This window comes from Lipotes vexillifer, unplaced genomic scaffold (genome assembly GCF_000442215.2).
Source record: "Lipotes vexillifer unplaced genomic scaffold, Lipotes_vexillifer_v1.1 scaffold505, whole genome shotgun sequence".
NCBI classification, from domain to species: Eukaryota; Metazoa; Chordata; class Mammalia; order Artiodactyla; family Lipotidae; genus Lipotes; species Lipotes vexillifer.
The window spans coordinates 1,683,450-1,696,059 of NW_006785581.1; the positions used below are offsets into that span (position 1 = coordinate 1,683,450).

The window sequence follows — 12,610 nt, forward strand, 5'->3', positions numbered from 1 at the left end:
ATGCGGGCCTCTCACTGCTGTGGCCTCTCCCGTTGAGGAGCACAGGCTCCGGACGTGCAGGGTCAGCGGCCACGGCTCACGGGCCCAGCCGCTCCGCGGCAAGTGGGATCCTCCTGGACCGGGGCACGAACCCGTGTCCCCTGCATTGGCAGGCAGACTCTCAACCACTGCGCCACCAGGGAAGCCCTTAAGATGCTTATTTTTGAACTATAAAAATAAAAAAATTCAATAGAGTTAAGAAAACTGAAGACTTTATATTTCTTGTTTGAGAACAATAATATTCCTTCTCTTTAAAGTCTTTAGGAAGTTTTTCGAAGTTTAGAAAGTACTATATTTGTGTTGGCCATTACTACAGCTACTACTGTTACTATTTAGAAACATCTTAATTTTGAATTCCTGGAGATCTGGAGCTATGCCTTAGGTTTAAGATAAGATACAGCTGTGTGGTTCTGAGCTCCATGCCTTGGGCTGGGTTGCTTAATAAGTATTTATATTTGACTGTATTTGGAGGCCATTAGTCAAATGCTGACAGTCGTTCCCCCCTTTGTTAGCTCTTCCATCGGTAGCTGTGAACTTTTAAGTTTTTTTAAATTAAAAAAATTTTATCTTAACTTTCCAAGGTTTTGGTCTTTTCTCCTGGTTCTCCATATCTGGGAAAGTTAGAAGCCAGCCTTTCCTTCATTAAGAATAGCATGCCTAATCCCATGATTTTTAAGACTGTCACGGAACTGTTGTGAATAGGTGTAAAGAACCTTATTTTTACATTTCATTTCACATAAATGTTTTATTTTCAATAATGGAGGCAGTTTGTAGTTGCTGTCACCATTAATTTCTTGCTAGATGTTTGCTAAGAGGATCGAGTACAGAAGTAATGTGTAAGTTTACAACTGCAAATAAAATCATGATGTCAAATCTAAACAAGGGAAGGGGGAGGGCAGAGAAACATTCTTTCTGATAAAAAGCAGGATGTGGACTCTTTCATCAGCATCACCCTTCTATGAGGCTGTTTGTTTCCATGTTTGCAGAAAGAAATAAGTGGGCACTAGGCACTTTGTAAGGTGACTTGCGAATGTTACGTCATTCTTTTTCCTTAAAAGAAACCTGTGAGGCGTATTATTTTCTACTGGATGAAGAAAAGGAGGCTTAGAGAAAGGATGTATCTTGTCCACATTTACACAGGGATTAAATGGCTGCGTCAGGGATTGAACACAAGCCGGCTAGAGTCTGAAGCCCCTCGTATATACTAGGCATGTTTTTTCTGGTGTCTGTCCTCTTTCTACTACACACATTGCTGTGAATAAAGGAGTCAGAAGTTGGTATTAATGGAAGTTTGTCCAGATAAATTAGGAGTATCCTTTAACTTGGTAACTTTATAGACTGGAAGAGAACTTGGGGCTAGAACCCACAGAAGATACCTGATTTATAAAAGGACCACCGAGGTGACCACTTCATTTCACTGAACGTGATGTTTGAGGCCAAAATGATGGGACTTGATACAAGAAAAAAAAAGGGTTAGTGAGAAAGATACCAATGTATTCCTTCAGTATTTATTTCTTTAAATAGCTACTGAAAATGATGCATTTTCAAAGATATGATTTATTGATACTGTTTCCGTTGCATTTTCTGGGCAGAATTCCATTTTTTATGTTGGAAGAAAATGCATAGTTATAAGTCTGTGGGGCTATAAGCAGAAAATTGGCACTTTGAGATTTGATCATGTGGCCAATGGCCCCAGGCATTTAGTAGACACATACTTAAAAGATAGTTTCAATTTTTAAAGTTGTAAAACCTGTATACCTGAAGTTAGAGTGTTCCAGTTTCACTAACAGGTAGGTCATCCCCAAACTTACTACGTTCACAGATTCTGTGGGTCAGGACTTTGGACAGTATCCAGAGAGGGATGGCTTGTCTCTATTCCACAGTATTTGTGGCTTCAGTTGGGAAGGGTGGACAGCTGGGGAAACCATCTGGATGGGTTTTCACTCACATGTCTCGTATTTTTACTGGTGGCTGGCTGGGGTCTCTCCTGGTAGTTGGAGGTGTTGACCAGAGTACCTAGATGTAGTCTGCCCAATCTGGGCTGGCCTTTCTTACAGCATGATGGCATCAGGGGTGTCAGGGTTCTTACACAGTGACTCAGATCTTCAAGCTCAAGTGTTCTAGCAAATGAGATAGAAACTGCACCGTGTTTTATGATCCAGTCTTGGAAGTCATCAGGCATCACTTTTGCCCTTAAAGCACTGAGAAGCCTACCTAGGTTCCAGGGGAGGGGACATAGATCCCCCCTTTCAATTGGAAACAAGTCAAGGTTGCATTGTAGACGACCACATGAGATGGGCGATACCATTGTGGCTAATTTTGGGAAGATATCATTTGCCCAACAGAATATTAGGCCATACAATGCAGGTTATCTATCTTATATAGGACTGGAGATGACTGTATTCATGCCCCCTGTCATTTCTTTCTATTTATAGCCTAGCAATAGCTTCATGTCTATGGTTATTTCTCAGTTTTTTTACCTTTCCTCAGTTTCATGTTGCTGTATCTCTCATTAATAAGTCAAGGTAATCTAATAACCTCTAAATCTCTGTGGATTATTAACAATACAGCTTTATTTTTGTTCAGTCCTTACGGGAGGAATGGTGTTCCTGCAGTCATTTGAGGACCCAGACTTACTCCATCTAGTGACGCCACCACCCACTAAGGGCTCTGAATCCTCTATTAGGCCCTCTGCAACTGGCATAGATAAGACACCCTTCTCTTAACTGCCTGGTGTTGGTCATTCATATCACCTCTGTTCATGTTTTGTTGGTGACAGCTAGCTAGTCATATGGTGCCCCCTAGACTCAAGGGCACTGAGAAATACAGTCCGCTGTGTGTCCAGGGAGAAAGGCAAGGTGTGAATATTAGCTCCATCTGCTACATTTGCCATGTTTGCCATCTCCTGTCCTCTATCTCCCAGGCTGCTAAGGAACCTGGAGCCTAAGCATTGCCAGAAAAGTCAAGGGTAGAATGAAACTAACCAAGCAACCAATTATTCAGTTTCTTTTAAAGTATATCAGTTTTCAAAGTAGTATTGGAATTGTAGGAATTTAGACCTGAGATTATTAAAGATTATTTAGTTCAGTGGTTTCAGACTATTGACACCATGATTTCCTCATGGTGTTTGGAAGCAGATTGCTTTCATCCAAACAAACTTATGGGAAACTCCAATTTATATAACAGGTAAGAGTGAAGCTGCTCTGGTTAAAAAGAGGTTGCATCCCCATCCTTTTCCTCTGTGCTAGCACCTAAGCCTTTTCCAAAGAATCCTAGGGCTCTGTGGATCAGATCTAATCACTTTCTTTAACAGACATGAGAAACCGGGGCACAGAGAGGCAGAGACATATTTACCAAAGATTACATGGCTTGTCTATAGCAGACTGAAGGTTGAAATCACATCTTGGTATCCTTGGGCCAGTGCTCTTTGTATTATTATTTACTTAAAAATTGTGCCATTGCCTCTTTTCCGTACACATAGTCCTTGAGCCCCTGGCCTGAGGTAGGACATAATATACCTTCCTGGTATTTTTGGCTTCTTCTCTTCATTATCCCAGCAGTGGGCAAAGGGCCAGGAGAGGGAAAAGAGCTTCTCTAGGAATAGCTATAGCATTTCTCTCCGTAGATGATGATTTCCTCATACAGTGAGGAATGGGGGCTTGCACTTGAGTCCATCTGTCGATGGACATTTAGGTTGCTTCCGTGTCTTGGCTACTGTAAATAGCCTGCTGCTGCGAACATTGGGGTGCATGTATGATTTCCTCATGGTGTGAGAAATGGGGGATGCTGTGGCATCGTGGGGACCAGGGATGGGGGCTACCTGAATTCACTTGCCCTCTGACCCTGATAGGGTCATGTCACTGTATCTGGAATTCAGCAGACCTGGATTTAAATCTTAGGAGTCAGTGTGACTTGGGGCAAGGCATTTTCTCATTTGAGCCTCAGTTTCCATACTTCTCATGTGAATATAATTACTGGCATTGAAGACTGTTGGCAGAATTAGAGGTAATATACTTGAAGCCTCATTACACAGTAGAAAGTAATGTTGCCATTGGGAGCATCCACTTGGTGTCTGTCAGACCAAAGTTTAAGTCATAGTTCTATCACCTGTATGAGCTTCAAATCTTAAATTTCTTTTCTGTAAAGTGAGGTAGTGGTTAAAAGCATGGACTTGGGAGGCTGCATAAAGCAGGAACCTTGGAGCCAGACTATTCCCCGTTGGAATCCTAGTTTTGCTCTTACCTAGCTGTGTTGCCTTGGGAAAGTTATTTAATCTGTGTCTTGGTTCCATCTTCTATGAAATGGGGATGATAATAGTTGGTAATATTTGAGGTTGCAGTGAAGATTAAATAAGTAAATACTTGTAGAATAGTGCCTGGCACATAGTGCTGTGGAAGTGTCTGTTAAAGCAAATAACCAATAGATTAATACCTCATAGGATGCGGTAGAGATTACTTTGATATGAAATATAAAGACCTATAGTTATCTTCTGGTAATAAGCACCATAAATATTGACTATTATTATTTTTTAACGGAAGTATAGTTGATTTATAATGTTGTGTTAGTTTCAGATGTACAGCAGTGATTCAGTTATACATAGATATCTGTTTTTCAGATTCTTTTCCATTATAGGTTATTACAAGAGAGTGAATATAGTTCCCTGTACTACACAGTAGGTCCTTGTTTATCTATTTTATGTATAGTAGCTTGTATCTGCTAATCCCCAAATCCTAATTTATCCTCCTCCTCCCTTTCCCCTTTGATAACGTAAGATTGACTTTTATGTCTGTGAGTCTATTTCTGTTTTGTAAATAAATTCATTTGTATCATTTTTTTTTAGATTCCATATGTAAGTGCTATCATGTGATATTTGTCTTAGTCTGACTGACTTCACTGAGTATGAAAATCTTTAGGTCCATCCATGTTGCTGCAAATGGCATTATCTCATTTCTTTTTTAGGGCTAATATCCCATTGTATATATGTATGTATTGTGTGTGTGTGTATATATATATATATACACACACCACATCTTCTTTATCCATTCATCTGTCGATGGACATTTAGGTTGCTTCCATGTCTTGGCTATTGTAAATAGTGCTGCTATGAACATTGGGGTGCGTGTATCTTTTCGAGTTAGAGTTTTCGTCTTTTCTGGATATATGACCAAGAGTCTTGCTTGGTTATTATTAAATAAATATTAGCTATATTGTTAAAGGTAGAATTAACCTTTCCTGAGGTCCTACAAAATTCTAGACCATATGCTCGGAAATGTTTCTTTTAATCATCTTTGGTATTTTTCCGCATTTGGGGGAATGGTCCACACAGGTGCTCCCTATACCTGTGATGATTTGTTTCCCTTTACAGAAAGTAGGTAGTGGCCTGCCTGGCTTTTTCCCTGTCTCAGTAACCGTGCCAGGGACACACACTGGGTAGGAGTGGCCTTGTTTCCCAAATCCATTTTGCCGTGACCGCCCCACCCAGACTTCCAGGAGGTGGTTGTTCAGGGGCACAGGAGAGCTGTTGGAAAGTAAGCCAGTGCTACAGTGACTCTGGAGCTCTTTGGGGGTGTTAGTTATTTCTCCAATAGTCAATATGTATCCTTGTGGAATCGCTGGAAAAGAGACTTTTTCTTAGAAACTTTTTGTCTTTACTAATGAATTAGCACTGGATACCATTTTATTTTGTTTTTTTATTCATTTATTTAGTTGCGCCACTAGGCTTCTGGGATCTTAGTTCCCCGACCAGGGATCGAACCTGGACCCACGGCAGTGAAAGCACTGAGTCTTAACCACTGGACCGCCAGGGAATTTCTTGATACCACTTTTAAATTAACCTTTGCTGTTTTCATCCTAGTATATGGAAGAAACACATTCATCCAGCAATAACCACTTCAGCATTTTGAGAGTGTCTAGTTATCTTGTCGGTCTATCTAATATTCTCAAGAAATGGATTCCTTGGTATAAGTTTTCAGGAAAATGCCTAATATTTTAATAAAAATAACTTTGTTAATCTTAATCTATTTATGTCATTTGGAATTATTGTTCCTAAATTTTATTTATGAATATAGCATGGGATTCAGGCAGTCTTGTGAAATTTGACTTCAGTTCATAGTAACCTTGTTTTTAATACTCAAGGGTGGGCTTTGGAGAATTATTCATGCTGATTCTGGTTAGGGTCTGCCTAGCACTTAAGCAAGGCCTTAGGTTGAAAAAAATTGAGCTATGTAAATACAGGATGGGAATGATTCACCCTCATAGCATCTTGTATCAAAGGACTTGTAGTATTAGATGTTTGGAAGTCAGTGTCAGCATTAGGATGCAGTCAGAGCTGTGTACAGCCCAGAGGAGGAGTCTTTATTCCTGGATGCTGTATTTACGGCGGAAGCTGATCCATTTTACCATACCTAGATCGTGGTGACCAAGTTGGGGAAGGATCTGCAAAGAGTAGTTAAGACAGCATCCTTGACCAGGAAGGACTCGGTCTGGGTGGGGGACAGGAGTATAAAAGAGAGAGCTGGGGATGCTTGGTCTGAAAGAGAACACTTTGTAGTGACTATCATTGCTGTTTTCAAATATTTGAAGGATGCACAGGTTTTTCTGGGAGCCAAGACAGTTCAGTAGAACAGCACACTTGGCTGAGGTCCCAGGCTAAAGGGAGAATTGCTGCTCACAAAATCTGGCTGGTAACGTTATCACCCATACAGCTGCCCTTTCCTGCAAACTCCCGGGAGGACCCTAAAGCATTTGAGGCCTGAAGAGAGAGGACTGTTCGGGGCAGAGAGCTCACTAGACACTGGCTTACCATCTCTTCCAGTGGCCTTCCTTTCCCTGCAAGCACCACATGGCTCTTACTCACTTGCCCATAACATCTCCTTCCTCACCATGACTAGTTGGGCAGGAAGTAAAGCAACACCTAGTGTGGTCTACCACAGTGCTGCTTAAATTTTAATGTGTACATGAATCATCTGTGGATCTTATTGAAATGCAGATTCTGACTCACGTGGGTCTTGATTGGGGCCCCATAAGCTGAATTTCCACAGCTGGTCAGTGGGCCATCCTTGAGTAACAAGGCTCTACTACAAATCATGGGTCTACCCTTTAGGCTACAGTCAAGCACTGTCAGGCCGAATGGCCGCCTCCTCCATGTTGCTTTCAGGACTAAGCCGTACGTCTGTATTAGCAGAGGGTTACTGCCTGGAAATCCTGCCTTTTTCCCTTCCCAGCACTCATGAAACACTTTTAAAAAGAAAAAAATTTATTTACTTATTTATTTTTGGCTGCATTGGGTCTTCGTTGCTGTCTGCGGGCTTTCTCTAGTTTCGGGGAGCGGGGACTACTCTTTGTTACGGTGCGCAGGCTTCTCATTGCAGTGGCTTCTCTTCTTGTGGAGCACGGGCTCTAGGCATGCGGGCTTCAGTAATTGTGGCTCATGGGCTCTAGAGCGCAGGCTCAGTAGCTGTGGCGCACGGGCTTAGTTGCTCTGTGGCATGTGGGATCTTCCCGGACCAGGGCTCGAACCCGTGTCTCCTGCACTGGCAGGTGGATTCTTAACCACTGCACCACCAGGGAAGTCCCTCATGAAACACTTTTATCCAGATATCATTTAGCCATCTGGTTTCTTTGTCATCTCTAGGGCCACTTCTGCAGTTATCCAACCTTTTTTTTTCTTTTTTTAATTGCCTGAGAGCATTCTCAGGCCACAGGATTTGGCCCTGTCTGCAGGCCAGAAATGCTGGGGAATTACTGTCACCTGTAAGCAGTTCTCAACTCTGACATGTTTGTTTGTTTTTTTTAAATTAAACACATCATCTTGACTTTCATCCAAGTTGTTTGAGCCACAGCAGTTTTTGTATATGTGCATGATGCTGTCAGATACTTTACCCCAAGACACAAGTATCCATTTGCCTAACATTAGGGCACATTTGTTTTCTCATAACTGTATATTTGTGATTATCCCGAGGGTACCCACTTACTCCAATTTGTTGCAAAATGATCTTTAAAAGATCTGTTTATAATACATTGAGCATTTGCTCAATGAGGTCATAACCCCAGGAATAATGATCAAATCTTGTTAAATGTATATGCCTCTCTTTTTCTTTCTTTTTTTTTTATGATTCAAGTTATCTGGAGTATTTTTGATTGTCATTGATTGAGGTCTTTTCAAGGTCATGTCTCTTCCCCTAGCAGTAGCTTGTTGGTCAAAATGAAGTGATGAAAGTGTTCTTATGATGTGTTGATCTTGGTACAGTCTCAGGTGTCAGGTCCTACTGCTTTTCCATACAGGAGCTGTGTGATCTCTGGCAAGGTACTTAATATCTCTGATCATCTGTGAACTCATCTGTAAAATAGTGATGATAATATTTACCTTGAAGAAATTAAATGAGATGTTTATGAAAGCACTTGGCCCATTTCCAGCACACGCCAGTCACTTTTAAAATGACAGCTTTGCCTCCCATTTGTTTCTCTTAGGCCAATTTCTAGCTTTTTTGGAGGGAGGGGCACATATTTTATTTCCTTTTTCACTATTCTCAAAGCATCTTGAGAACAGGATCTGTATTTTAAACCCTATCTTGGCTTTTCACTATGTGTTCAGTCATGATACGAATAAAATTAATGAATGACTAGATAATCTCTAAGGTTTTCCTGACCTTTTAAGTCTTCTGATTGTTCGATCCTTCCAGTGTTCTGGCTGCTTAGAAAAAAATTGGGAAATTCTCTTAAAATGAATGTCTTCTATATTAAGGGATTTCCTCCTTAGTAGTCTTAAAAAATATGTATTATATTATTACTAGTAAGTTTGTACCTGGGCCCAGGAGTCGGCTGCAATAGTATAAGTAACATTTTCAATCTGTCATCTTGGGCCTGATTCTTTGTATAGTGCAAATGAGATAGTCAGAGGCTGGTCTTGATTTTGCTTCCCCTGCGGTGCTCTCTTGGGAAGATCTCTGTGAAAGGTGAGCAAGAAATGTGCATTTGTTTTCATACGTGACGTGAGATTTGGAAGTTATGCCTAATAGAGGCTGAGTTTCATGATATATTCATCTCAGTCCTCATGGAAGATGCATTTTATGTTCTGGATTAAATGTGCCCGGGATAGTGGGGCCAGGCCAACTCAACGGATTAGAGAAGCAGTAGGTCCTTGCAGATCTTGGGATTGAACCGGGTTATCTGTCTAGGCGAGTAGTTCTTGAGTTGTCTGTATGAGTAAGCTGCTGGGAGAGAGTGCCAGTTGAGGCCATCTTTACTACTTTGTCCTGTGCCTCTGGGATGAGCACCAAACTGGTATAAAGTGCGTACACTGTCACATCTAGACCTGAGTTTAAATCCTGGCTTGGGTATGTTACTTAATTCCGGAATCTCAGTTTTTTTTTTTTTTTTAATATTTCAAAAGGGGGTAATATCAGTCTTACAGTTTTTCGTGAGTGATAGATTAGATAGTATATGTCAAATACCTAGTGCAGTGCTCGTCAGTGAGATTGGGCCCTGTGTTGATGATGATCATGGTGACACATTTCAGAAGGGACACGTAGGAGACTAAGTAGGCCTGCCAACCATGAAAGTATCAGCCCTGGTGTGTGACTGAGGAGTGTCCCAAAGTTGGCTGCCTTTTATGACGAAAGTGCAGACTACAGTGGTGGTGCTAAAAGTTTTTCATGGATCTGGAAAAAGAAGGTAACAATCTGGGGAAAGAAAAACTTAATTGTATGTTTCATTCCATGAAATTTTGAAAAACTGACACATATGTGAGTAGCTTCAAACTTTGCTCCCCAATTGATTATCTAAGAGCTGTTCTTCACTTATAGCTTCTTGTCCAGAGGGAAGTAAAAAAAAAAAAGAAAAAAAAGCCTTACTCATCTCATCTCTGACAGTTTATTTCCATTCTGAACTATGCTTAAGCGACACTGCACCAAGCTTTGCTAATTAGCTTGTGGCCTGTCACTCACAGCGGATCATTCAGTCTCCATTTCAGGGCTTCAAGCTGTCACCGTGAGGGCTCTCAGACAAAAGGTGAATTGGGTTCCATACCGTACGATTGTGGGTTGTGGTTCTTTGGGTCAAGCTGAGCTAATTTTAGATTCTGGGAACCCTGGTAGCAAGTCATGAGGATTGATGATGGCTGTGTAAAATAAAACACATTTTTGTTCTTTACATACAGCTATTTCGAACTGGAGAGCAGTGGTCTGAGGGATGAGATTCGATACCACTACATACATAACGGCAAGCCCAGGACAGAGGCACTTCCGTACCGGATGGCTGATGGACAGTGGCACAAGGTCGCACTGTCAGTTAGTGCCTCCCATCTCCTGCTCCACGTCGACTGCAACAGGTATGACTTTGCCTTTGATCTTTCGCGATTGTGCCCTTGAAATTGAGCGATGGGGAAGGGACAAAGCCAACCCCCTCCAAGCCTTGCTGGGAAACAAACCAAAGGACCCTAATCGTCATTTAACATACCGAAATGGGCCATTAGGCGTGCTGGAATGACCAACTGTAATATGTTAAGAAAAAAGTTCATTAAAATGGAAACATATCTGGCAATTAGGAAGAAATGTACAAAAGGTTGATTATAGATGGGGGAATACTAAGTGCACCTCCGTGTACTCCAGGTACCAGCTGGAATTCCATGGAGCTGTGATCACAGTTAACTGTGATATATTGTTGTTGAGTTCGTTCCACTTGGAAGCGAATGAGCTGGTCTGCCTTTGACTGAATCTGAGAAGGCGGTGCTAGTGGAGCGGCTAATCCTATTTGACTTCATCAAGCACAGCTTTGCTTAAATATTTTTTCCAAATGGCAACTTCTTAAAGAGGCTGTTCTTCGAATCTTTTGGAATTGATGCCATTTATCCTCTGCAGAGGAATGAGCCTCCCAGCTTGTCAGAGGATGGCAGGACTATTTTGAAGTCGGGGCTTTCACAGGAGGTTGTGGGTTGGGTTGAGAAGGAGATATTGGCTCCCGTGTCCGTCCCTGGGCAGGGAGGTTGACTGCCAGCTGAAGAAAGGATACTGTTGGTCTCTTTTGGATCACTTGTGGCTGGACAGATGGATGATGGTGGTCAGGTGGTCAAGGGGAATATTTTGATTTCTCCAGAACCCACTGAAAGTCCTTATGGATAGTGATCTGAGTCCTATTATAGAGAATTTTTGGTGCTGCAAGGTAGCTATGAATTGTTGGTTTTCGTTAATGATACTGTCAAAGTTCAAATGATTGTTCGGCCACAGAACTTGTTCTCTTGGGCCCAGGATAAGGTACAGGCATGTTGGGGACAGCCTCCCTTCTGGCACCCAATAGAAGGAAGCATAATCCAAGGTCAGTCAGCTCCACACTGCATTTCTGATGAGATGATATTTCAATGTACTTGCCATTCCAGCTCTGCAGTCTCTTTTAGAAGGGGACCTGGAGAGGCAGAGAACAGAAACTAGTGTCAGGTTTAAGGGGAAGTCCCGCCATCTTAAAGTGAGTCTTGGTACAGTTTGATGTCATGTATTTCGGGCACTTTCTGGACCTTTCTGAAGAATCGTGGCTTCAGCTAGATGTAATGTGTGTGCCTGGACCACGTTTCCATAGAAACCACAAACTCCTTTTTACCGTGGGCTGGGCAGTCTGGGTAAAGCCAGCCCTCAGTCGCTAACTCCACTTCCACCTTCAAGAGCTTATTGGCTCTTTCAATTCTCTAGAACTAAAGTGGCCTGTCAGGGAGCACGCTTGCTCCCCCCTACCCACCACTCATGCTGCCCCCCTGGGAGAGAAGAAGGGTCCTGCATATCCGCCTGTGCCATAGGCCAGAGAGGAGCCTCGAAGTCCTCGCTTAGTAATTCCCAAATGAAAAGTCCTGGAGACACCACTGTTTTCTTGCTTTGCAATTTTTTTTCCTTCCTCTTTTCAAAAGTTTTATCTTCTATTTCCCCATATTCTCCTCTCTAGAGAAGAGGCAAAAGAGGAGAGAGGATATGTCTGCTAATCGAAGGTTTCCCGCCTTCAAAATGCTCTGGTCCCTCTGAAATAGTCTCCTCTGCCACCCTCAGCCACTTGTTTGTTAGCTGTGGGAATTTGGGCACATTAATATCTTTTCATCTCAGTTTTTTAATTTGTAAACTGGGACCGCTAATATTAGCACATACTCACAGATGCTAATGTTAAAAAAGATAATTCACATAAAGTGCTTTGGGTGGTGCTTGGCCTTTGGCACCCAGTACATGGTGGTGGTTGTTACTGTTATATTATTATTTATTCTGCACATCTGTGGTGTCTCTTCGTCTCCAGACTTTCATTTACTGTATATCCTGGCCTCTCTACCAGGAAAGTAGGGAGAGAGCAGGAGAGCTGGAACCCACAGTATGCTTTAGGGTCAGCCCCATTTATATGGAATGGATTGAGGAGATTCTAAATATTATTTCCCTTCTCTTGAAAATTTTTATACTTTGGTTCATGACATAACATGCTTTTCTTTATGTGAGATCTTGGAGGGAAAGCATAAAGTTGTTGCCAGTTAATGATTTATGGACCCAACACAAATGGGTTTTTTTTAGATAGGTTAGGGAAAGAGAAGCTGGGAGCGACCGGGGCATAC

The 12,610-nt window shown here is 41.9% G+C and overlaps 1 protein-coding gene across 3 annotated transcripts in view; it reads left to right on the forward strand.

Moving 5' to 3' along the window:
- The window catches only part of NELL1 (neural EGFL like 1), an 881,356-nt gene that overhangs the window by 112,622 nt on the left and 756,124 nt on the right, over positions 1 to 12,610 (forward strand). For 2 of the 3 annotated variants that reach the window (XM_007457631.1, XM_007457632.1), the window contains exon 4: positions 10,196 to 10,366. The exons of the other annotated variant lie outside the window; for it this stretch is intronic. In XM_007457631.1, the coding sequence (XP_007457693.1) occupies positions 10,196 to 10,366 (171 nt within the window). The remainder of the gene's footprint in view (positions 1 to 10,195; positions 10,367 to 12,610) is intronic. 3 annotated transcript variants of the gene reach the window in all.